Here is a 26,801-nt window from a genome sequence, read left to right as displayed (position 1 = left end):
TGGGCCCATTAAAACGTTTAATCCCACTGCAAATGTTTGCACCTGTCCTAAGTCAGGAATCTGATGTACAGTAGTTGTCGTTTGTTTATGTAATATATACGTGTTTCTCGTTTTGTTTATATAGATTAGACCGTTGGTTTTCCCGTTTGAATGGTTTTACACTAGTAATTTTGGGGCCCTTTATAGCTTGTTGTTCGGTGTGAGCCAAGGCTCCGTGTTGAAGGCCGTACTTTAACCTATAATGGTTTAATTTTTAAATTGTTATTTGGATGGAGAGTTGTCTCATTGGCACTCACACCACATCTTCCTATATCTATTCATGGACTTTGTATAGAGATTGTTTCGAACCAGAAATAGGTAAGCCTGTAATTCAGTGGTTGTCATTTGTTTATGTGTTACATATTTGTATTTCTTTCATTTTTTATATATAAGGCCATTAGTTTTCTCGTTTGATTTGTTTTACATTGTCTCATAGGCAGGGTTTCCCCTGGGTCAATTATTTTTTTCGCCACCTCTTTCGCCAAAACAATATATTTTTCGCCACTTTATTATTTTTTTCGCCAAGTAACACAAATATATATTTCTTATAAAATTTTCCTTTTTTTCCAGCACACACCCCCCTACCCCTCCCTCACCGCCCAAATAAGAATTGTTTTTTACAACAAAATGAAGCATCTTATCACTTGGAATTGATCCCTCGTGTAAGGTGTAGTCATTACATTGAAGAGTTACTCTCATGCTAACCTATTGGATAGATTTCATAACGACCATCGTAAATAAGTGAAACTTTATGCTTGAAACATGTGTGTAACTGAAACGACTTTAAAGTACCCACTCAAATCAATGACCTATATGAAAGTTAAATGATAAAGTTTTAAATCAGAGACCTTTCTTGCTTTGAATATTTTTCGTCATAACAACAATTTTCTTTTCTGGACTATAATTAAAAGAAGGAGAAGAAGCGTACAAATTTTGCTTCAAACACGTGCGTTGCAAAGTTGTTAATAAATCCCTTTTGTGACATGTGACAGAAGCCATTTAACCATAATTTCATTTTGTAATATCATACAATCAACACCTTTATTAATTAGTCCTTTGATGTCGATACTTTGAATGCAATCAGCTGATTATTGATTTTCTGTCAAAATCTTAACGAGTTCAAGGTGAATTCCGAGTCTGATCGGTAAAGTCAGAGAAACCCGTAAAAAGTAAATAAACAAGATGGCTGAAAATAAATCGTTTTATATATTTCTTTCGCCAAATTCTTTCGCCAATGACGAATTTTAATCGCCACAATTATTATTTTTTCGCAAATTGCGAAAATGGCGACCGCCAGCGGAAACCCTGCTCATAGGGGCCTTTTATAGCTGAATATGCGGTATGGGCTTTGCTCATGGTTGAAAGCTGTACGGTGACCTATAGTTGTTAATGTCTGTGTCATTTTGGTCTCTTGTGGACATGTACAGTTGTCTCATTGGCAATCATACACATCTTCTTTTTTATATTAACTGAGTTATTGATATTCGTTTGCCATTTCTATCTGACCCATCTCATATGCTGAACCCATGATCAGGATGATCTACACTGTCATTGAACCCATGATCTACACTGTCATGCAGACAGTATATAACTATAGTTTTAAAAACTAAAGGGAGTTTCTTCTCTACTAACTCATTGAAATCCAATGGCCCTAAGACAATTTATAGCAGAGTAAACTCCTGGAGCTAAAATACCACAGATAATTTGTATATCACTGTTGTTTTAGGCAATGTCAATGGCATTGGCTATGAGATTTCTCACTCTTATATATATTCATAATCAAGTCTCAGTTTAGTTGCTTCCGATGGAGAAGATATACGCAAAATTTCAGACAATGGCGACAATTATTTATTTTACCTCTTTTCTTTGCATTATATGTGCCACGGCTTGTTCTATATGTCCAGCAGATGCACGCAGTCCAAGACGAGCCTCTCTTTCATTGAATCCCATTGTCATCACTGAAATAACAAATACAATTACTGCAGTACTAGTAATTAAAATTATTTTGTACTTATTGCTTATGACTTAAAGTACTGTTAATTCAGAAATTATTGCGTTCATTTATTATTGCAATTTTGCCATTTAAGCCATAATTGCAATTCTAATTTTTACGATTTTAAGAATAAATCCTGTTTTATTCATATAAAATCTTTCGAAATGCAAGTTTAAATTATTGTGTTTACACCTCTGTTGCATTTTTCGCAATAATAAAAACCTTGCAATAATTTCTGATTTTACAGTAACTAAGAAATAAAAGGTTAACATTAACAAATGAACCAAGTACAAAAGGTGAAGGTCAAAAGAAAATTATCAGAATGACCTGAACAGATACTTATCTTTTATACAATGTCTATAATATTAATTAACCTTTTACTTTAACTAATGAACTATTAACAAAAGGTGAAGGTCAAAAGAAAACTATCAGAATGACCCGAACAGATACTTATCTTTTATACAATGTCTATAATATTAATTGATCTTTTACTTTAACTAATGAACTATTAACAAAAGGTGAAGGTCAAAAGAAAACTATCAGAATGACCTGAACAGATACTTATCTTTTATACAATGTCTATAATATTAATTGACCTTTTACTTTAACTAATTAACTATTAACAAAAGGTGAAGGTCAAAAGAAAACTATCAGAATGACCCGAACAGATACTTATCTTTTATACAATGTCTATAATATTAATTGACCTTTTACTTTGACTTATAATGAACCATGAATGGAGGTAAAGGTCAAATGAACTTTGTCATATGAATATGTTCCTCCTATAATCATTCCATACACATAATATAACAGGGTGGTAATGAGAATTCTTGCCAAATAATGTTGAACGACAGTAAAGGGCATATCTACCTTTATATAATTGACCTATATTTGTGAGGGGGGAATAGGAGGGGTCCTGATACCAAATCCCGGGCTCAAAAACATGAAATCCTGAAATCCCGGGCATAAAATCATGAAATCCCGAGGTCCTGAAATTGGAATAAAGAATTCCCAGATCCTGAAAGTGTCAATCCCAAAATCCCAAGCTTAAAAACCCTGATCCCAGAGTCTTAATAAAGTCTTATCCCCCCTCATTTGTATATCTAATTATAAAAACCAGACACAAAAACTGAACTTTAATCCCTGAACCATGAAACGGAGTGAGAATCAGGTTATCCTGTAAAGAAGGATATATATATGATGAAATGGTTCTATAAAGCAAATATAGGTATCAGTGTTCCAGTTAAGATTTGAAAAAGGGCAGAATGTCAATGTCAAAATGGGCATTTAACAATGTTTAAGCAAGTAAACTTGACTGTTAAACATATAAAAGGGTACTGAAGAGTGTTAACATTACTTTTTAAAGGGTACCTCATTGTGTGAATAATATTGACAGTTTGAAGTGATGAAAACAATATACTGTGGATTCATTATTATTTGTTGGATACCATTTTTCATGGATTTCGTGGGCACAGTTAAACCACTAAATTTAATGTTCAACTAATGTTAAATTTTCTATATGTTTGTATGCAGACTTCAGCAAAACCACGAAATTAAATATCCATGAATATGCAAGTTTGTCTTAATCCACGAAAATTGGTACCAATGAAAATAAATGAATCCACAGTACTTTCCATTAAGCTGTCAAACCAAGACATTTCATATCATGTAACATATATATAACAAGTGTTGCAGGTGGAGCAGAATCTTCTAACCATTCCAGACCACCTGTTATTAACCCTGGTTTTAAGTGGTCTTTGTGTTGTTGAGTTTTTAGTTTTCTCTTTTGTTTTTTGGTAGATGTTTTTTTGCCATAGCATTGTCAGTTTGTCTTGATATTTTTTGTATTTTCATGCAGTTTGTCTTTAGGATGATTTTTTTTTTTTTTTGTCATGGCATTGTCAGTTTGTCTTTAGGTTGATTTTTTTTTTTGGTTCCCTATAGTACCCACCAAATTTTTCACACAAAAAGGGGGGCCTGGGCCCCCTGAAAAACCATCTAAACTCTAAATCTGCCTCTGCGGATTCCCAGTTTTAAACATAGAGGGGGGAGGGGGGAGTGTGGGGGGGGAGGGAATGATAGGTCACAGACCCCCCCCCCCTTTTCCAGGTCGCAGGTCAGATTGTTAAAAAAGAATACTGTACCTTCAGTCAATTTCTCAGGGTCAACAACTAAATGCTGCAATTCAAATTCAGCCTGAAAGAAAAATATATTGTAATTTACAACCATGATAATATTATGAACAAGAATGTGTCCATAGCACACATATGTCACACTTGCAATATCATTTTCACTATGTGAAGTGGACCATGAAAATGGAGTCAAAACTCTAATTTACCTTTATAATTCAGTATAATTCAGTAGATTATATCAAAAGAGAACATATGCACTAAGTTTCAAGATGGTTTGACTTGTTTCAAGTTGATTGAACTTCAACTTCATCAAAAACATAACCTTGACCTAAAATGTCAATCTGAAGAGGGACAGACAGATGGACAGATAGGAATGGACAGGGGAACAAACTGACGAATGACCAGATGCAGACAGAAAAACATAATGCCCCTAGCTTATTAAGGCATTCAAATTAACTAGCTATTTAAAAATCTTCTAAATGAGAGTTTATTAGTCTTTGAATCTTTTGTGAAATAAAAGGAAATGAACATGATGAAGGGTTAATATTAATTAGACAACAACATAACTATTAAAATTTCATAAGAAATAGACATTATGATTTAGACATGTTAGAAGTCACTTTATGGTCTTAAACATTGTTTAAAAACTAAAACAATTCTGGCAATCCTTATATCTTAACGAATTAATTTAAAGTTGCATGTGAATTTCAACAAAGACTAATTATAAAGACTGATATAATAGCCATGATGATGATGATAAAAGAACACAAAGGCAAGACTCATTTTTTCAAATGTAATGTACTGTTTTTGACAGTTTGACATCATATAAAATAATTTTGATTTTCAATATATGAATAACACTCATGTAGATGAACTAGATATCAAGTCAAAAATATTTTACATAAAATCAAACTGTCAAAAACAATACTAATACAATTATGTAAAATAAAAGGTGAGTCAATATAAAGTATGGAAGTTCTAACAAAACAAATGAATTACTGTAAATTCAGAAATTATTGCGAGGTTTTTATTATTGCGAATAATGCGACTGAGTTTTAAACGCAATAATTAAAACTCGCATTTTGTAATATATTAATTGAATTAAGCACGACTTTTCTCAAAATCGTAAAAATTAAAATCGCATTTAAGTGTAAAATGACAAAATCGCAATAATAAATGCATGCAATAATTTCTGAATTTACAGTATTGAGACATATAGGAAATCAAATTTATGTTTAAGCTCCGGCCTTTTCATTTATTGATTGCTGCTTATTCCAGTTGAAAATAGTTCATGTCTAGTGAAGATGAGTCCTTCTTGTGAAGTTCAATTTAGTCTTTTAATCTTTTTCAATCAAACTATATTTTGCCTCAAAAGTTGCATTCACTTCAACATTATCAAACTTGAGGATAGATTATTTATTTTGTTTTGTTCAAATGGACTTGAAGATTGATAAATAATCATTTGAAATCAATTTTCATGCATTGAATTAAAAGGAATTTTCTGGGACTAACACAACATGTTAAATCATAATATATATTAAAGTTTTTCATCATAACAATATAAGACTTTATGTATCATTTTTTTTTCTAATGTAATGTACGGTTTTCACAGTTTGATAATTTATATAAAATATTTTTGATTTTCAATAACAACATTTAGATGAAATCAATATCAAATCAAAAATATCTTACATAAATTCAAACAAAATAATACAAATTTGTTTGCAAGAGTACCATCACATCGTTGAAGTGTATCAGTGTTTGTTCGATGATCAAACAGATGTTTGTTGGTTTTAATCAACACAATACAACAGGACGGGATAATTATCTACAATTAACCGAGAAAAAAATTCATATTAAAATATCTATTTTTGGCATTATATATCGTCTAATGTGATATTTGACTGTGTGGATATATCTATAAAAATGCTCTTCTTTTTCTTAAAACTATCAATAACAGACTAAAAATTTACACAATGATTATTAAAATTAACACTTTTGCTCTACTAATTGACACGGCTAATCAAACAACAAAAATAGATATCTTTGTTTTCAAACTGTTCACAAAACTGCCCCAAAACACCTGCTGCGATTAAAAATTTCTAGGCTGTTAATAAAATAACCTTAAAATGAAATGGCAATAATACTATAGGATGAATAGCCTTTCATTAATGTCCTCAGCTTAAATGAAGCCCCTCATGGGGATGTACAAGTAATCACAAATTTTTAGGCAATATTATCACATAATCAGTAAAGATGGTGGTAAAGGGTTATTTTTGTGCAACGTGATCGCCGCTTTTTATTTCACGTTCAACATGTTTTTACTTTTTTATTTGACGTTCAGTCTTGCAAGAAGGGTGCATCGTTCAACGTGTTCTGCTTATTTAATTTTATGTGCATCGTGATTTTCAAAGTCTTATTTTGCACGTTCGGTATTTTTCAAATAAAATTGAAACACTTGGCAGGGATCATCAAGAAATACTTTTTTAAAAGCCGTAAACCAATTGTATCATAAATGTGTATACTAAATTGGGAATATCAAGTAAAACAAAGAGTTAATATATACAAGACAGTGACTCAGTCACAAAAAGTTCACATAAAAGTATTTATTTTTCGTGCAATGTTCATTACAGAAATTATTTCACGTTCAACATGAAATTATGTCTTATTTCAAGTTTTTTTTGCTAGCACCCCCCTTTACCACCCTCATTTAATATTTTTAAAACAAGATAATCAAATAATCAAAAATGGTTCCAGATTATCAAATAATCATGAAATATTTGGCCAGGTAATCAAATAATCATGAAATAATTGCCCAGGTGATCAAATAATCACTATAAGAATCACCAAGTAATCACATAATCAATACCCCCATGAGGAGCCTCTTTTACAGGATGAAACTGGATGGAGTTGTAAACCTTGATCTAAATATTTATGCAAAGCCATTATTTTTTTCTACGCTAACACAGCATCATATGACCTTTATTTCAAAAGTCAATACATTAAAATGTGAATATCATTTCACGTTTCTTCAGCTTCTATCTCCAATATTGTAAATCGGTTAATCGAGACGTCAGTATATTTTAGTCAAAAACAAAATTGGGAAAACGATAAGGTTCACTTTAGGCCAAATATGGCATTGAATTTCAACTATTTTAAAAGTACCAAAAAGACAACAATTTGGTATTTATTTCAAACTTTTTAAAACATGTTAACAAATCTTTTTTAGAGCCCTTTCATTTAGGTTGTCAAACTAACCAAAATATCACAATTCACCATATCTAATGTACATTTATAAATATTATTATATAAACTGATGGGAATATATCATAAAATTATAAGAAAGTTATACATCACTGAATTTTTCATATACAAATGTTGATATTCTATCAAAATATTGTTTCCAAATACAGTCGACTCTCATTATCTCGAAGTCAGTAGGACCAGAGGAATATTTCGAGATACACATAGTTCAACTCAAACAAAAACTTGAAGTTTGACAAACCAAGGGACACAACTCTTGCTTAACTTGGTTAAGCTAAAATAAATCCGGGTGAATTTGGGAAGGGGATCGATATTCTGGTATCAGATCCATGTATTTAAATGTCATGGTCGTTCATTATTATAATAACATTCTTTTTACTTATTCTATTGTATCAATACAGTGGTCAGTGACCGGAAATCAAATTACACGTGTATTGTCAGATTAACTCTTTGATCCATTTAAATCCCAGAGGTCATGTTTTGGCATATGTGTATTAGTTCGAGATAGATAATTAATTTTGAATGCTTTTGTTAACCTTGGGACCATAAATTTAGTTCGACTAAACCGAAATTTTGACTCATCCAATACCAATTATCAGGAATCGAATTACATACATTTATATGGAACAAAGTTCGGGACCACCTGAAAACTTCGACTCATCCGCAAATTTCCAGTCAACTGAGTTCGAGACAACGAGAGTTAAATGTATTATCAAAAATGATTTAATCAAATATTTCAAGGAACAGCTTTTTTACTTGCATCAAGTATCTTTAGCAATATTAATCAATTGGTAAATCATGGTGATTATTCTTCAAAATTTTAGAATAATAATTAAGTAGCATCTGCTTCAATTCCTTTCTGAAGGGCAGAATGATTTTTTTAAAGTCAAGACTGTGTTATTATTTTTGAATGAATTCTTATTTACATTAATTAAGACTAAGGAATTAAAGATAATTTGTTTCTGAATCTAGAAAAAGAATGCTCCATTTTGTGGAGAAATTTGTGAGTGAACTTTATTTTTACCCCGAATTCAAGATGACATCCTTCCATTTTGACATTTTTATTTCTACAACACAAGAACAGCGCTTTTTGATCTTCTTTCTTCTTTGAGATGACTTCAAACAGGCTTCAATTATTCTCAAGCCATAATCATTATGGGACCTTTGTTCATTACATCATATTCAGATAAATATTTTCATGCGAAAGATAGAATCATATTTAAAACAGTGTGGTTGTGGCAATTGATTGATGACCTAAATTATCCCATTGACTGGGACAGATTAGGTGACCATTTGTCTGTAACAACCACTGCTCACTATGTACTTGTTAAGGGCATACGATACAGTTTTGATCCCGTATTTACAGTTTGATGAAAATGTCCACATAGGCTATTTTTTGTCTGATTAAATCAAATATGTAATAAAAATATACCTTCATGTGCTACTTTTTGAGATAAATGATGTCGAAATTTTGTATATATACATAAATTTGCCCAAAATTCGGATTTGTGGCCGTATATTGTGTCTTTCAAAAGAAAGACATAACTTTTTTGTTTTAAAAGATAAACACAAATTGTTTTTTGTTAAATAATTTGTAATTTCTGCATTGTATAAGTATCCTAAAATTTTACGCTTTTTTTATTCAGAAATAACTCGTTTATCAAATGGTCATGAATTGAGAAAAAACGTAATTTTTTGCTGTACATTTATCAAAATTTTTAAAAATGCGCTATTTACAGTATTATAAAATTTGATCCACATAATCTCCCTGCAAAATGAAACAAAGTGTCATTTTAAAAGATAGGGGTCCATGCACTCCTTTTCAAATTAAATCAGTCTGAATGATAAAAATCAGTCCCAATATGTCACAGTTTGACATCGCGAAAATAACATTTTACGTTAGCAACGTCATTACCTCCCCTGTAACTGTATCATATGCCCTCAAAATTTGGGGTCACCAAAGGTTCTCAACACCTAAATAAAGTAATTCCAAAAACTAATCAGGAACAATACAATGTTTTGATTTATATCAATAATATAAATCAAAACAGAAAGGTTATTCCTGATTAATTTTTCCAATTATTTTATTATTAAAAACGTAAAGAACCTTTGGTGACACCACAGTTTAAATTCTAAAATAAGTAAGTAGTGAGCAGCTACAGTTGTTACAGACAAACGTTCAACTTATCTGCCCCAGTCAATGGGATAATTTAGGACATCAATCAATGGCCACAACCACACTGTTTTGAATATGATTCTAACTGATGCATACTGTGGATTCATTTTTTTCAAAGGTACCAACTTTTGTGGATTGAAGAAAATAAATACATTTGCATTGCATTTATCATTTAACTTTGTAGTTTTACATATATCTATGAAATAAATGGCAATTGGTTTCCTGTTAACAATAATAGACGTATTTACACTTGTATGCAAATTTGTCCGCCATTACATAACATCACACAGGTTCCCGTAAATTTTGACTTCATAATTCAAAATATTTGATGTCACAACTAAAAAGTAATTGTTGCTTGACGTCAAAAGGTTTTTCGGAGGTAATATAAGGTCAAACAGAGGCAAAGTACAGCTAAATACCAAAAGTGTAAATACATTTATAAATCCACAATATGCATGAGAATTTCTTTATAGAACAAACAAAAAATGTCATGGAAGAAATAGACTTTAAAAAGTTTCGGACGATAATTGTTTATTTTCAGATTAAATCTTCTTTTCTATGAATTCATTATTAATTTCATATGCTGTTTTATACAGTATAAGTTTTTCTTATTGTTAAAGACCATATAGTGACCTATAATTGAACTCTGGGGTATAGTTGTCACACAAGCAATCATACCACATCTCCTTATTTTAACACAGAAATAATATAACTAACCTTTGATAACAGTCTTCTGGCATCCTGTAGCCTGTGCTGATGAAAGGCTACAATTCCTTGTAGTAAATGTAGTCTCATAAACAATGCTAGCTCAGTTCCACTTCCACCCTGTATAAAAGATTGACTGCTTAATATTCAGTGGCAAATATTACATGCATTTTCAGGATGATAACATGCTAATTTCATATACCTAGAAATACACATAAATATATTGTGTGTGTTGATGTAAGCAAAAAATAATACATTTTCTTTGTTGACTTACATGTGTTTGTTTTTAAAGTGATTAAGTTTTAAACACAATGTTGACTGCTGTACCCCTATTTTTGACATTTTTACCTATAATGTTATATGTTGGTTTTGTTCACATATTCTTGTCATTATAATGGAATTTAACATGACTGTCATAAATAGGAATATGACATTTGCTATCCATTTGTTTCATTTGTTTGAGCTTCTGATTTTGTCATATACTTAGGGACTTTCCTATTATAATTTTCAGTATTTTCTTAATCTTTTATGAAAGTAGACAAAACACTTTAGATTTTGACCATTATGAAGAACAAATTGACATATGCACATTTATAACTTACTTTAACTGCATTCAACCTTTCAAAGTTTGATCCATAACTTCTGATAAAACAATCTTCACTCATATTCAGTCTTTTTTCTGAAATAAAAAATCATTGTTACAATGAAAAACAGGGTTTCCTCTGGCGGTCGCCATTTTCGCAATTTGCGAAAAAATAATAACTTTGGTGATTAGAATTCGTCATTGGCGAAAGAAATATACATAACGATTTATTTTCAGCCATCTTATTTATTTACTTTTTTCGGGTTTCTCTGACTTTACCGATCATACAATACTTAGAATTCACCTTGAACTTGTTCAGATTTTGACAGAAAATCAAAAATCAGCTGATTGCATTCATAGCTATCAACATCAAAGGACTAATTAATGAAGGTGTTGATTATATGACATGTATGATATGACAAACGATATGACTAAATGGCTTCTGTCACATGTCACAAAAGGGATTTATTAACTATTTTACGACACACGTGTTTGAAGCAAAAATTTAACGCTTCCCCTCCTTTTAATGATAGTCCAGAAAAGAAAATTGTTATCATGAGGAAATATGTTCAAAAGCAAGAAAGGTCTCTAATTTAAAACTTTATCATTTAACTTTCATATAGATCATTGATTTGAGTGGGTACTTCAAAGTCGTTTCAGTTACACACGTGTTTCAAGCATATTGTTTTACTTATTTACGATGGTCTAGAATGAAAAATGTCGTTATGAAGAAATCTATTCAAAAGGTTGGCATGAGAGTAATCCTTCAATGTAATGACTACACCTTACACGAGGGATCAATTCCAAATGATAAGATGCTTGGTTTTGTTGTAAAAACCACTTCTTATTTAGGTGGGGGCTGAAAAAAAAGGAAAATTTTAAAAGAAAAATATATTTGTGTAACTTGGCGAAAAAAATAATAAAGTAACGAAAATATATTGTTTTGGCGAAAGACATGAAAGAGGTGGCGAAAAAAAAAATTGACCAAGGGGAAACCCTGATGAAAAATATCAACCTTTTTCAAAATAAGAAAAACTCATTATATTTGAGGATTTCAAGAGGAAATATGTTCAAATATTTCAAATATCACATAATGGAAACTTCCACACATCTCATTCATAAGATGAGATTAATCTGTTCAAATGATATCAAATTTTGTATTATAATTAGAGTTCAAAGTTAACTTCAATACAGGGTTAAATTTTGCCACATAACACCCATTGTCTTTTCATTTAAGACTTCATTAGTTCATAAAAGGTCATATGACAAAATTTAAGCAGAATCCATATTTCTTATCAATCAATTTGAGACCCAAATAATACCAATTAAAATACAAGGTAAATGTTGAATCAGCTTTTTCCTACCATATTTTCCAAATCAAATATCTCAAAAAGGAACTCCATAACCATAAATATTTTGTTCTTTTTTTTCTTTCTTAACTAATTCTTTTCTTAATTATAATATCAATTCTGATTTCTAGAATTGTTTGATTTCACCTTTTTTTAAATCTAGGTCAGTGGTGTTATAGCACAACAAAAGAAGGTATATATCTAACCTGCATCTGGTAAATCTTCGACATTCTTCAGACATAAATAACACCACACAATGTCCAAACATAATACAGCATAATTGTCTACAGCATTCAAAATATCAGCTCGGCACTTACTGTAAAATAATATGTCATTATATATAAGGAGTAACAGTACTATAGTTGAAGAGTTGCCACCATCAATTGCCGATTTGACGATCGCAAATACAGTTTTACTGGAGACACTTAGCAGAGACAGTAAATGGACATTTGCATTGCATGAGCTTGAATCGGATTGTTTTTAAGGACAAAATCACTTAAAATCTTTCACATAAACTAATGGAATCAAATAAAATAGACACTCCTTTATTATTGTCAGAATATCCTGGAAAAACAGCTCGATACTTAGAAAATGTATTTATAAAGCGCAGACAACACTTATATTTAAATAATTAACATGTATATAAAATTCCTGATGACAATCTGAATTATAACTATAGTATCTATTTGAAGTGACTTATAGGTCCATTGAGCCAGGTGTAATTGAATTGAAATATTTCAATATTGTAAATAATTTGTTATACACAATGTCACTATAATAAACATATTTGTATTGTATTGTATTGTATATTCTATACAAAAAACGTAGAATAAATACAGATTGCTGATATTAAAAGAATAATGGCATTTAATTTTTTTAAACTGACTTCATCAGCTCAAATATCAGCTCGCTTGATATTTATACTGATAAATTTAGTATCAAAAACAAAAAGGCCATTATTCTATATGTCTTATGTGAACCATATTTACCTAAACTCTTTATCTGCTTCTAATAACAGTAACAATGCTTGTGCTATTTCTTTCTTCTTTAGAGCAACCCTTCCTTTCTCATGTAAAGTCATGGCTAATGTCAGAGCCTAAAACAAACAGGACACATATATAAATAAATAAGTCAATGTTTCACAGATCTGTCATGGCTAATAAACTGTCAGAGTCTAAAACAAACTTGTTGAAGGGCGTACAATAACCTATTATGGTTAACTTTTTTTTTAAATTGTTATTTGGATGGAGAGTTGTCTCATTGGCACTCACACCACATCTTCCTATATCTATGACACAAATATAAATAAATAAGTCATTGTTTCTCATGTAAAGTCATGGCTAATGTAAGAGCCTAAAACAAACATGACCCATATATAAATAAGTAAGTCAATGTTTCACAGATCTTACATGGTTATTGTGAGAGTTTAAAACAATTATGACCCATAAAAAGAACATCATTTAAAGACATGCTTAATGTCAGGGCCTTAAATAAATATGACCCTCATAAAGAACATCAGTGTTTCATTGATCCCTTTCTCATGTAGAGTGACTAAAGCTAGGGGGAATGCCAGGTCCTATGCTTAAGTCAGTTAGATATATGATAAGCAGTACCAGAAAAAACCCAGAAAAGTTGAGTTTCACTTAAAATCAGAGTAATAGTAATAAAAATTTGAACATGCAAAGAGAGACAACTCTGGTCAATCTAAACAATTTTTAATCCTACTAAAAATTTAAATGTCATGATTCTCAGGCAAGTTAACTTTGCAGTATTAACCTTAATATTTGATTTCATTTTCATTTCTTTAGATAATGGTGTTAATTAAAAAAAAAATGGAAATTTTGACCTTCTCATATCCTTTTTTAGCAGCAGACGAAACAACAGGTATGTAAATACATTGACTGCTTAATTGTCTTTAAACACCACATTCTAACACTACAGGTAGATAACTCTTAAAAATCAGCTAAACGTTTTAATTACGTTGAGTTGTTAAAGAATATTAAGCTTCACAATGATCACAATTCGTGTTTGTCAAACTGTTATATAACCAGTGTAATTTTTCTGATAAAATGGTTGGTTTAAATTTTTGGAAATTTTTATATATTTTTGTCATAGGGTCAAAGTAAATCATTTGTCAAATTTTATGAAAAATCAAACAACCAAACAAACAAATTTCAGTGAATGTGTTGTGTACCACCTTAAGTTATATTTTTTGGTCAGTTAGTAATGTTCAAGGAAGCCTGAGTGCCCAATAGAATCATAGACCTTCAGCTAGAAAACTGGTAATCCTAGGCAATTCAGATCAAGGTGGAGTAACTAAAATAGATGCACAATACCTTCTTTTCTTCTGATGGCAACTGCAGGGGTCTCCCTGATTGGTCAGCTATCTGTATTTCAAAATCATCATCATCTGTAGGAAAAAAACAAAATATATGTCTTCATGTGCACAACTAAATAGTCATCAATATACAATTAAAATTTGGCATATTATGCCCTATAGGACAGTGTAATGTATATCAGGTTATTTTTAGTCACGCTTTTGTTCAAGTCATCTTTGGGTTTTAGATGGATCAGCTGATTCTTTGCTGCGTTTTTTTCTCTCTCAGGTTTCATATCCTGAACAAAGCATTTAACTGTACAGACAAATTAAGTGAATTTCAATTTCAAAAAAATATCACTGTCCTCTACTCTATACATTTTGTTTGTTTTTTACACAATAACAAATTCAATTCTGCAATTTTCTGGCAGACATAAAAATGTGGAAGGGACAAACATAAACTGTGTGTGGCTCTCTCAAAGTCTTCATGTTCATGGTCAAAGTAAATTACAATATACCATGCAAGTTTTAATACATTAAAAGTACATAAGAGAATAAAATTGAGCCCCATTGACAAGGGGTGGTAATAATCCATATACATAAAGTATGTATGAAATCAAAAATGAAATTGCAAGAAAAAGTTTTAAGTCTCATTTTAAAATAGTGCATTGTAGAAATGTGTATCAATTTTCAATAAAAATTGTACATGTAATAATGTGTGGATTCATCATTTTTTGTGGAATACACATTTTTGTTGATATTGTGGGTACAGGTGAACTTAATATTGTAATGTCAATAAAAGCACTAAATAAAATAAGTAAAATGTAAGTTTCCTTAATTCACAAAAATGAGTACTCAAGAAAATTATCAAATCCAGTTAAATATTTTACCTTTTCCAGCCTTTGTTGACAAGAGTTCTGCAGCTTTCTTTGTTGACATGAACTTTGTTATTTCTCCTTGTTGTTTGGCCGCCTCTGATTCTGATACGGATAAACACAAGACTAAAACTTGTGAACTGTTCTGAAAAATAAGTTAAAAAGACATAAACTTTATTATCTCCCCTCGGTTTTTTTTTTTTAGAAAACTCTGATTCAGATAAAGAAAAGCAAAGGACTAAACCTTGTGAATCTGAAAATGGAAGTAAAAAAGACATGAACTTTATTATCTCCCCTTGTTGTTAAGCAGTCGGCCCAAGACCACAATTAATGATCCCACTTTTCGTTGTCCACAAATATAATTCCCTTTAATTATAGAGTATTTTTTCTTTATTTTTTTTCTTTCCCTTTCTCATACATTTCTTAGCTTTTCTGGGGTGGAAATAAAAGAAGAGAGCTAAAATAAACTTTTGGATGTTTTATTTTAACAGATTTTGATATGGAAAGAGTGATTATGCCAGGTGCAAAAGGGTGATATTTACAGTTTTCTGAACATCTTTTGACTTGTCCGTAGGTGTATGGATGTGTATTGGCTGAATTTGTAAAATACAGAGAAGCAATCTTTCTGAATTTTGGATATAGTTTTGGACTAGAACTGTACTTTACACACACACACAAAATTTGACAAAAAGATTAGGTGCAATTTTTTTCATGAAACAGAACGTTATAAAGAACTAATAGAGAATTTAATTGTGGTCTGTGGCCTTAGACTCTGATTCTGACTAAAAAGCACACAGGACTAAAACTTGTGAACTATTCTGAAAAATAAATAGATTTATTTTACTTTTAACATGTTTAAATGGACTTAGATTTTTTGCCAGGAAACAATACATTCAGTGACTCTGTGGTTCAATTTTTTAAATTTTAATGACTTTCTTATACTATTTTTAATTTGTTCCAAACTTGGACAGAAGCTTCTTTATGATCAAAAGTTAGTATCGAGAAGGAAATTTTGTTAATATCTTGTACCTGTGTATCTGTATTTTACTTATATTAAAACGGACTTAGTTTTCCTTCCAGTTAACATTACATACAATTTGCAGTTAAAGTTTTTAAACATTTATTAGATTCATAAACTATCCTGGACTTTTACAAAACTCAGACAGAAGCTTCTTACAATCAAAAGATAGTATCAAGAGGAATATTTTATTGATTTTTTTCCTCTTTTTTGTTGAGTCTCAATTTATAGCAAAAGTAGTGAGACACTGGGTTTCACGGAACCCTTAAGAATTTTGATTGCTTTACATGTCATTTCGAGGCTTTTTGTAGCTGATAAAATTGAGAATGTGTCAAAGAGACAACAACCCGACCATAGAAGAGACAACAGCAGAAGGTCACGGACAGGTCTTCAATGTAGCAAGAAATTCAAGCACCCGGAGGCGTTCTTCAGCGGGCCCCTAAACAAATATATACTAGTTCAGTGATAATTAACGCCATACTAAACTCCAAATTGTACACAATAATTTAAAATTAAAAATAATACAAGACTAACAAAGGCCTGCAGAGGCTCCTGACTTGGGACAGGCGCAAGTTGCTGACTATACATTAAAAGTTTTGCTAATTGTTGAAGGTTACATGACCTTTGGTTGTTCACTTCTACATTGTTGTACGTCATTTCCTCTCTGGTGGGAAAGTTGTCTCATTAATGCATACCTGAAGCCAGGGGGGTCCGGGGGAATTGGACGAACCCCCTTTGAAAACAAATAAGCACTGTTAAAGTCAATGTTTTGTTCGAATTGTGACTGTTAAAGTCAAGTTTGTGAGTCCAACGAACCCCCCTCTTGGAAATTCCTGGCTGCGGGCCTGTAATGGCATTAATTCCACATCTTATCTTTTGTATAAACAGCAATAAATGGCCAACGACCCATGTTCCAAAATGAAAATTCCCTCTCTGTATGTACCCTTCCATGTACATTCATGATATGAAAAAGCCATAAAATAAAATACAACTGAAAATTTTACTTCTACCAGTACATTTCCCATTTCTAAAATTAAATATTTAACTTCATACTTTGACATTTTGTTCCTTCAAGGTTGACTCATTCCCAACAACTTTTCCCTGACAAATGATTTTCAGCTGATCTTGAGGGATGCCTATTCTTTCTGAGATTATCTTTCTAAATTCTTGTCCTTTACTGTCTAATGAAATCTCTACAGATGTAAGACTATGTTTTGTGTCATCCTGAAACAAATAAATACTAATAGTAATGCCTGTGCATTTTAATCATCTTATAAAGAATAATTTTGATTTAAATATAAAATTTCAAAAAGGCATGTTGGAAAGATAGTATTTCATTTTATGAAACAATTCTAATATTAGTAAACACTATACAATGAGAATTTAAAAGCAAATTATTTTGATTTTAATAAGAAAATTAAACTTTTAATCGTACTTCCAATCATATAACATGCATTTATATATATAACAATTTTTTTGGAAAGGCCACCATTCTGATTTGATGAAACAAAAGCTTTTTAGAGAAGCAATTATTTAACTATTGAAAACATGACTTTCTTTTAGAATGATTAAATGAGCTATATATGGAATATACATTTTCAATTTGCCTGTCTCAAGTCAGGAGACTGTAACTAAAAGGTTTTTATTGGTTTATGTCTGTCAATTTTTTTTTTGTAGTTTTTTATTGTTTAAGGTGGTTCCCAACACTTTCACTAAAATTAATTTGGCTTGTTTAATTTTCCTAAAATTTTGACAGTGTATTTACTTTGATCCATTAACAAAACTATAAAAATTTCAAAAAATTTGAACCAACCGTTTTGTCAGAAAAATTACACTGGTTATATAACAGTTTGACAAACACCAATTTTGATCATTGAGAAGCTTAATATCCCCTTTACAACACAACGTTATTAAAATGTTTTGCTGACTTTACAGAGTTATCTCCCTGTAGTGTTACATGTAGGTACCACCTTAAATTAGGAAACTTGTTTCTTATTTGAATTGTTTCACATTTCTTCTACTTCTAGGGTGCAGATTTTTCTAATTGTTAAAAAATGAACAGTGACTAATAATTGCTTATACCTTCTTCATTTGAACTCTGCTAGATACTTATCTCATTTGCAATTAAACTGCATATTCTTATTCTTATATAGAGAGTTTTTAAATACATTGTATAATCACTTTAATTTTTTTAATTTTTAGAAATATTCAGGCTTTTCTACCTCAGGCATAGATCACCTTAGCTGTATTTGGCAAAACGTTTTGGAATTTTGGTTCTCTGGCAATGCTCTTCAACTTCGTACTTTATTTGGTCTTTTTAACTTTTTTGGATTCGAGCGTCATTGATGAGTCTTTTGTAGCGTCTGGCATATATATTAAATTTAGTCCTGGTATCTGTGATGAGTTTATTGCTAACAACTTGGTAATTATATTATTCTTCCCATGGCTTTTCATCATCCTTGTAATCTGATGCTAGTTTGCTGAATGTGGTGCTACATCTATATAATATTATGTTCTTATAGTCTAGATAGGGGTTTCATTGGGGGGGTTTCGATCCCAGATCCGGCTAACTGTTTTGTCTGATTCCCGCATCCTGCTTACACTATGTTCGTAAGCAATTCTCATTTTTTTGTCATTTCCTGGGTCCTGCAAGTGCAAGACCTCATTTCCTGCCACAATAATTTGACTTTCATGTGTCATGCTTACAAAAAATCATCAATCCCTCGTCACGCTTAGACCCCAATGAGACCCACTAGATAGTGTAATCATTACACGAATGGAAGTGATGCTTTAATTTCTTCAATAGGTTGCACTTTGTAAATACAGCTTTTTCTCAAAACATGCCTCTTTTGGGGAGATCTTGAATATTCATAGGAAATTAATTTTGTATACATACTGGTTCCCAGTTATGCTCTCTGTGTTCCATCTCACAGAGACATAACTTAGGAATGTTACCAGTAAATATACATGTGCATATTGTTTACATTGAAATCTGTGGTAACCTTTTATTCAAGGTAGAGGTAGTTAAGAAAATTAGTGTTAGTTTAAACTCTGAGAAATTCAGGGCATATGAATGGTAATTTGGTAAAACCTTGAAAATATGCCACACAGCCCTATATTTTGACCTTTGAACAAAATTGTGGTGCATATGCACTTTCAATTCTAGGATAAGATTTTTTTCCAAAACTTTATAGTAAAAGTGGTACAGTTTTAGCCGTAAAAGGAGTTCCTATGGGAAATTGCATTGCCAATATTTACAAAAATGCAAACTTGAAATAAGATGGTCTTTCAATTTCATATTAAATGACTGTTTTTTACCAGGATACTATATGAAATTTGTATATGATTGGAGAACAGATTGTAAAATAGTCTTCATTTTTTTTTAATAGCTGTATGTACCTTTGACTTTGGTCCAGATATTTTGACTTTGATTGTTGCTAGTCCAGATTCCTGAAATTTGTTTCTTTCTTGTAGTTTCTGAATAGCATGAACTCTCAACAACTCAAGAATGTCTGTGATTTCATCTTCTGGTAATTTTAAATCTTTACTAAATCTATCAATCAAATCCTAAAATAATAACAAAAGTATAGACATGATAGAATAAGTAAAACAGGTACTAAATAAATAACTTGTCTTTTCACTACTTATCTGACATATATATACATGATGTAGTTATTCATTGTGTCTGTTTATTTAACGCATCAATGTAAATATAACATATTTGATGATACTGTCATTAAAGTGAGAGGGTTAGCGCTATAGAACCAGGTCCAATCCCCCATTTTCTACATTTGAAAATTCCTGTACCAAGTCAGGAATATGACAATTCTTGTCCATTGGTTTTTGATGCGTTTTGTTATTTGATTTTGCCATGTGAATATGGACTTTCTGAATTGATTTTCCATAAAGTTCAGTATTTTTGTGATTTTACTTTTTTCTTCTGACATTTTCCTCTGTATATGTTGTGTTCAAGCAAAGGAGTATTTGAATGTTTGTTGTTTTTTTATCAGGAAAAGATGCTAATTTTTTTTTCGCTATTAAAATTTATTTCCTGAAATCTTTTTATTGTGTCTTGAAACAGCTTGAGGTAAATACTATTAGTAATACATTGTGTTCATGCAATACATTTCTTTTGTTACAACAATATTGGACTGTAAGAGCATTGATTTTCAGAAACCACACTCTTAATACCCTGTGGTGAAAAGCCTAATGCTGATAGTACAAATTATAATTTGTACAGATTTTTTGTACAAGTTAGCAGTGTTTAATGACCTACTACAAAATGGATGATGCAAGCACACAGTCTTTTGCTTCAAATATTTCTATCATATTTTTACCATATCATGATACAGTCTATAATACTGAGCAGTGATATTGTTGGCTTTTTTCAAAACTACCTCTACCCTTTTTTATTGGGAAAATATGCGCAATTTTCATCAAATTGGGAAATTTAGAATAAACCATGAATTTGACAGAAACTTTTTTTGCAGGCCCCCTTTCAAGAGTCAAACCCTGCTTTGGAATGAGACTCCTTTTGACAGTAATGATACATAGATAGACTCTCAATTCTGCACATATAGTCATTTTAGAAATGAAAAATGTATAAATGAGTGTTTTTCATTTTGAATCCATGCACAATTAATACTGAGACTGCTCTGTTTGGGAAAAAAGTTATCTTTTTGGGAATAATTTTAAGCCATTTTTTTTCAAAATTGGGATTCTTCTCCAGGGGGAAAAGCCTGTATTCTCCATTAATTTAAGGCAAACAATATCACTGCTGAGTATTGATACAAAAAACATTAAGTGAATACACAAAGATTTTTTATGGATATGAATATGGTACATGTATAAGGAGAAAAAATAAATTAGAATTTAACCCATTCAGGTATCCTCATTTCCAGTTTGAAGACAAGGAGAATAGCACTAAATCTTAGGTTGAAGTATATTTTTTTGAATTTAAAAATTACACTGGTACATTTTCTAACATAAACCTGTATCACCTGTTGTAAGAAGGTAGGTGTCAAAAAGCTTATAACTTGATAATTTGTACAAACTTACTCAGACAGTCTTACAGCTTGTACACAACATTTATACCTTTTGATATTCCAATGATTGTCAATTTGAGCTTAAAAAGGTGATGGTTGAGATTTCAGATTTTTTAGCTACATCAGCATGATCAGTATTTTTATACTACCTTTTTTTGTGCATCAAAATCAAAAAACATGCAAGTCATGTTAGTAGGTTTTTTTGGTTACATACAACATGTATGTCATGTACAAGTATACTTTAATGTTTTTTGCTATGTTACATCTTATATCTACTTATATGGGGAAGAAATCCCCAATTACAGTAGAAAAAAAAAGAAAGAAATATCGGGAAATTTGCCAGAAATAGCCCCAAATTTCCATTCTACTAATGAACTCAAAATTGTTGACTTATTCTTCAGACTTTTTTAAATTCCCCCATCTGCGCAGAAATCTACTTCCTTTTTCGGATCTTGTTTGCATGAAACTTTGAAGAAGATATATATTTTTAGTCTAGTAAAATATAGGATTGGAACTCAAAACCAATTCAATTTTAATAATTGTTTGATATGAAAAAACGTTACCTGATAAAAGTGTTTCTTTGTTTACATTGAAGATTGAATATGACGTCATTTAAATAATGTGACAACTAAATCCCTAACAACAGAACTAATATCGGAATCGTTACAGTATTTCTGTTTCTTTTGTTAACATGTTTGATTTAAAAAATAATAATTCATACAGACTTCTTCCCCCATTCTCAGGTAATGCCTGCCTCATATTACTTTAATAGCCATTAATTACAGAAATGTGTTCAATGTCTTTTGGTATAAATAATTTGTTACATAATTATGTTTACATGTTCTTTAATGTTTTTTTTTTGCTACATGTACACAAAACTCTGTTTATTTAAAGTACATTAAATACATAGGTAAGGATTATTTATAATCAAAAAGCTTCACAAATTTAAAATTGCTGGAAAATATTATTGTACTTTAATTCACAACTTTTTGAGGTTTCAAATTAAAGTCTGTCATATCTTTTTCATCAACTCCCATGTATGTTTTATAAGCTCTAGATGTCTTTTGTTTTTCAAGGTGTTGGATAGCTGCAGAATCGCTGCTCTTAGATCCTAATGATATTTTTTTTAACTATTTGTGGACCAAAGATCTTTGATCTTCGTGATATTTTCTTACTATTTGAAAACAAGACCATAGAAGTTGGCAAATAGTCAAAAAATATTATGAGGATCTAAGATCTATGTTTCTGCTGCTAGTTAATGTTGAGTTGTTGTCTTGTGCAGTATACCCTTTTGTTTGTACATACTCTTGGTATTTCTCCTTTTTCATCACTTTCTGTTGTATAAGGTGGTAGCCATAGCTTAATCTTCTCAGAATTTAACTTTTCTCTAACATTCTTCTGGTTAAGCTCTTTTGTATAGTTTTCTGCCATCATGTTCTGTAAATATAACATGTTGTTATTAAACTGATGTTCGTTGAATTGAGCAAAAAATTAACCAAAATGACAAACATTCAATAATGAAAAGTTTTGTGTAAATAGTATTTGAAAATCTTTATTCTTTTCCCGTCTATAAAGATGGACCATAATTGACCTTAGTTTTTCCAAAAGGCAGCTCTTATTCTTCCCAACCAGAAAATATTTTCAGGATTTTCGAAACAAATTAGTCCAAATAATTATGACATCTTGAAAGACTATTATATTTTTTTTCTTTAACAACTTACTTAGCCTTTCAAGACGTCATAATTATTAAAAACAAATATGTGTTTTCATTTCTGTTAGTCTAGTGGCGGATCCAGAGGGGGGGTTCCGGGGGTGTGCACCCCCCTTTATTTTTGCCGATCAATGCATTTGTATCGGGACATATGTTTTGCACCCCCCTTTGCCCTGGGTTAACACCCCCCTTTCGAAAATTCCTGCATCCGCCCCTGTAGTCCGAGATTACTCTGACTTCCAACGGCTGTTTTGTCAGACAAGCCGGCCCCAGCTTGTCTTCTTCAATCTTTGTCGTGCCAGCCTGTCTGGCAAAATAGCCGTTGGACAGTTGGACGTCAGAGTAATATCGGACTATCAGTTCTGCATATATATACGACATATCATTAAGTCTGTAAATGCTAGTTCCATTTTCGACAATTGTGATTACGTTACCTTTTCCAATAAGATTACATAGAATGATATTGCTGTTTTAGCTTATAGATCATATGATGTCACTTCATTTTATGCTTGTAACGTTTTTTTGGATTTTCCAATGTTTTGGTCAGGAGGACCGTATTTTCGTAGAAGTTTTTTTTATTATATAAATAATCCGCCATTGTTATTATATCTTGTTCAAAATTATTTATTCTTATCGTTAACCGGCTCCAAATAAAACTTTTCTGTATTTAAAGAATGCATATGTGCACTAAAAATAATTATCCGAAACAATATTGTATTGTATGTTACCTGTTACCTTCTGTAAATCCCTCCTCTATCAGGAGAACCTGGAGTTCATCCAGTAAAATTTTGTTGCCTTATATTTACATCTGTTTCCAGTCACTATACATTAACTTTAAACAATTTTATCTATTTACAGCCTATGAGTTTGGTAAACCTTACAACTTTTAAATGTTTATTTACTTTCAAGGAGCACACTATACGCTTTTCATGGAGCGAGTAACACAGGCTTCTAGTCATTGATTCCACCAAATTTATGTCATTTTTCTCTAACACATGATACCACTCGAAACGACTACAGTCCAAGATTAATTGTATCATTTTCGAGTTACTTACGCAAATGTCAGTCCATGCAACGGTTCCAATCTTTGGTACAACGACTGTATAAAGCTTTGAGATAAAAATGTCTCTAATACTTGTTAAGGCAGAGCATACGACAAGAAAATGTTCTAAATGTTCAGTTCCTTCCTCACATAGCGGACAAATTGAAGTTTTTTGACCATTTGAAACGTATGTACGTAAGTTCCTCCATAATTCGGAGCACCTTTCTAGAGCCATGTACTATAAACAAGTAGTAGCTTTTCGTACAAGCTTAACGGCTGTTGACGATTATCATTTTTAAGTTTGATCTGATATCAAAGACGATTGCATTTTACAAATGATAAAATAAAAATATATATACCAGGATTTTTTTCTGATATTTTTATAACTATGAATCTAATTCAAATGGGAAAATTACAGAACATTGGCGGATCCAAGGGCCCGGGGAGGGGGGTGTTCAGGGGGTTAAAACGCCCCTTATTTGGGCCGATCAATGCATTTGAATGGGGACATATAACTGGACCCCGCCCCCCTTTATCCTGGGTTGGGACCCCCACCTTTTTAAAATGACTGGATCCGCCCCTGGCCTGCAGAATGACAACGAAAAAGAGGAAGATACCATAGACATGATAAAACCGAAAGAGGACACTAAAAGTAGTAAATACAAATAAAACACTGATCTAAGTGGAATCCGGGTCCGTACGCCCTAATTCACGTTCGCCCTATTACCTGCATGTTCGCCCAGGGTCCATTCGCCCTGATTTTAATTTTTTACTAAGTGTTGTCTAGTGGCATAATTTTAAGTATTTTAATAAAATATTTTGAAGTTTGTTGAAAAAATCACTGAATATTGATATTGCCGCAATCAATTTCATCATTTTCCCCATTGATTGCAGTAGAATTCTGGAATACAATGTATTTATCTTTGTTGATATTTGTTAACAAAATAATTGTATTCAGTCATTCACTAATGTATGCAGTATAAGTAAACTTTGACTAGTCTCAGAGTATGTTAATGAATGAACTTGTTAATCCGTTTTACAGTTCGTACATTTTTTTTAAATTAATTTCAAGCTGAATATATTATAAAAACAAATTTGTTTTTTCATATTATAAATCCATCAAAAGACAGGTATCACAATAAGCAGTGATCCGAATTATTTTGTCATAAAACAATAAATTAATGATCCTTAACAAGCCATAAACTTTTAGATATTTCCATGTTTCCATAAATTTCAAGAATATATACCATAGAAATATATCTGATTAAGTTTATTCAACTGCAATGCCCTGAATATTAATATTTTTTAATAGGGCGAACGAACTCAGGGCAAACGGACCCAGGGCAAACGGACCCAGGGCGAATATGTTACTAGGGCGAACGGTCCCGATACCATCTAAGTGAGGCTGAAAGTGCTATCTAGAATATCTATTTCAACTGAAATAAATCCGCTAGTGAGGAAGGTTCTAAGTTGCAGAATTCACTGCCCCCCCCCCCCATAAAAATCAAATGGTAGCTCCCTAAACAACAAATCAAATATGGAATTACATTCAAACTCAAAAGTCGAAAAGTTAAAGACAACGACATGAACACAGGCACTTGTTAGGCTATCCATTGGAAGATCGACTATCAACGTATATTTTCGTAAATATATACGTTGATAGTGGATCTTCCAATGGATGAAAACAAGTGCCTGTGTTCATGAATTAAAAAAGACAAACAGACAAACATCCATAAACACAACATAGATAACTATTACAATAAGACTTGAGCACAAATTTCATCAAAAATTTGGGAACCTCTCAGTCCACGGCAGCCAAAAGAACAGTAAGCACATCCTGCTCCACATATTGACGTCCGGACACCCGTCTAAAAGAAACACATACGTTTTCATTTGTGAAACTGATGTACCATATAACGGTCAACCAACTCATGATGGCGTCCGTACAATTTTCGAATGAAAGATTTCATCTTCACCAAGGAAACAGATATTCCGGGCTTGTGCAGGCTTTGTTGGAATGTAGCAACATAGACATGGAAAATTTCGAATTGAGAAGCTGAAACATGATGATATCGGTTGTCGCCAAGTTCTGTTCTATCTCATAACGATAAAGTGACGGTATCAAAACACGGGTGTATATTCTTAAAACACAACTAGTTAGTCTTGTAATTTACTGTCAACAATACTTTTTTAAGATGATCGAACTGGAAATAAGTACAATTGATACGTTTACTATTTTTGAACAAATTATAGTTATATATACAATAATATAAAAACATCCCATATCTATACAGAAGCTAGCTAATTATATATTTTTAATACTTACAAATCAAAACAACACATGACAGATTCTCACTATGACACGTAACTTCTTGTACAATTTGTAGATGCAACATCATGATTTGAGTTGTCGTTAATAAATAAAATAATTCAAGCTTTCGTTGACGTGATATTCATTGATCAAGTTATTGTTTTTTAAAATGGTCTAAATTGACAGAATAAGAAAAAGGGACAAATAATACAAATGAATATTTAATTTTGTTCAAGTAAAA

The 26,801-nt window shown here is 31.4% G+C and overlaps 1 protein-coding gene across 3 annotated transcripts in view; it reads right to left on the bottom strand.

Moving 5' to 3' along the window:
• Positions 1-26,598, bottom strand: part of LOC134695171 (NEDD8 ultimate buster 1-like) — a 38,811-nt gene extending 12,213 nt beyond the window's left edge. Inside the window, exons 1-12 of one of the 3 annotated variants that reach the window (XM_063556375.1) lie at positions 26,576-26,598; positions 22,802-22,933; positions 19,851-20,018; positions 17,505-17,675; positions 15,449-15,578; positions 14,578-14,651; positions 13,231-13,337; positions 12,448-12,557; positions 10,912-10,988; positions 10,322-10,429; positions 4,177-4,228; positions 1,897-1,997 (exon numbers count right to left, since the gene is read on the bottom strand). In XM_063556375.1, the coding sequence (XP_063412445.1) occupies positions 1,897-1,997; positions 4,177-4,228; positions 10,322-10,429; positions 10,912-10,988; positions 12,448-12,557; positions 13,231-13,337; positions 14,578-14,651; positions 15,449-15,578; positions 17,505-17,675; positions 19,851-20,018; positions 22,802-22,930 (1,227 nt within the window). In that variant the 5' untranslated portion in view covers positions 22,931-22,933; positions 26,576-26,598. Of the gene's footprint in view, positions 1-1,896; positions 1,998-4,176; positions 4,229-10,321; positions 10,430-10,911; positions 10,989-12,447; positions 12,558-13,230; positions 13,338-14,577; positions 14,652-15,448; positions 15,579-17,504; positions 17,676-19,850; positions 20,019-22,801; positions 22,934-23,641; positions 23,765-23,935; positions 24,128-26,575 lie in introns of those variants that run through there. The other 2 variants (XM_063556374.1, XM_063556373.1) reach the window with 2 other exon arrangements.
• Positions 26,599-26,801: the final 203 nt, after the last annotated feature.

This window comes from Mytilus trossulus, chromosome 13 (genome assembly GCF_036588685.1).
Source record: "Mytilus trossulus isolate FHL-02 chromosome 13, PNRI_Mtr1.1.1.hap1, whole genome shotgun sequence".
Taxonomy (NCBI): Eukaryota; Metazoa; Mollusca; class Bivalvia; order Mytilida; family Mytilidae; genus Mytilus; species Mytilus trossulus.
This window is presented reverse-complemented; position numbering and strand designations above follow the sequence as displayed.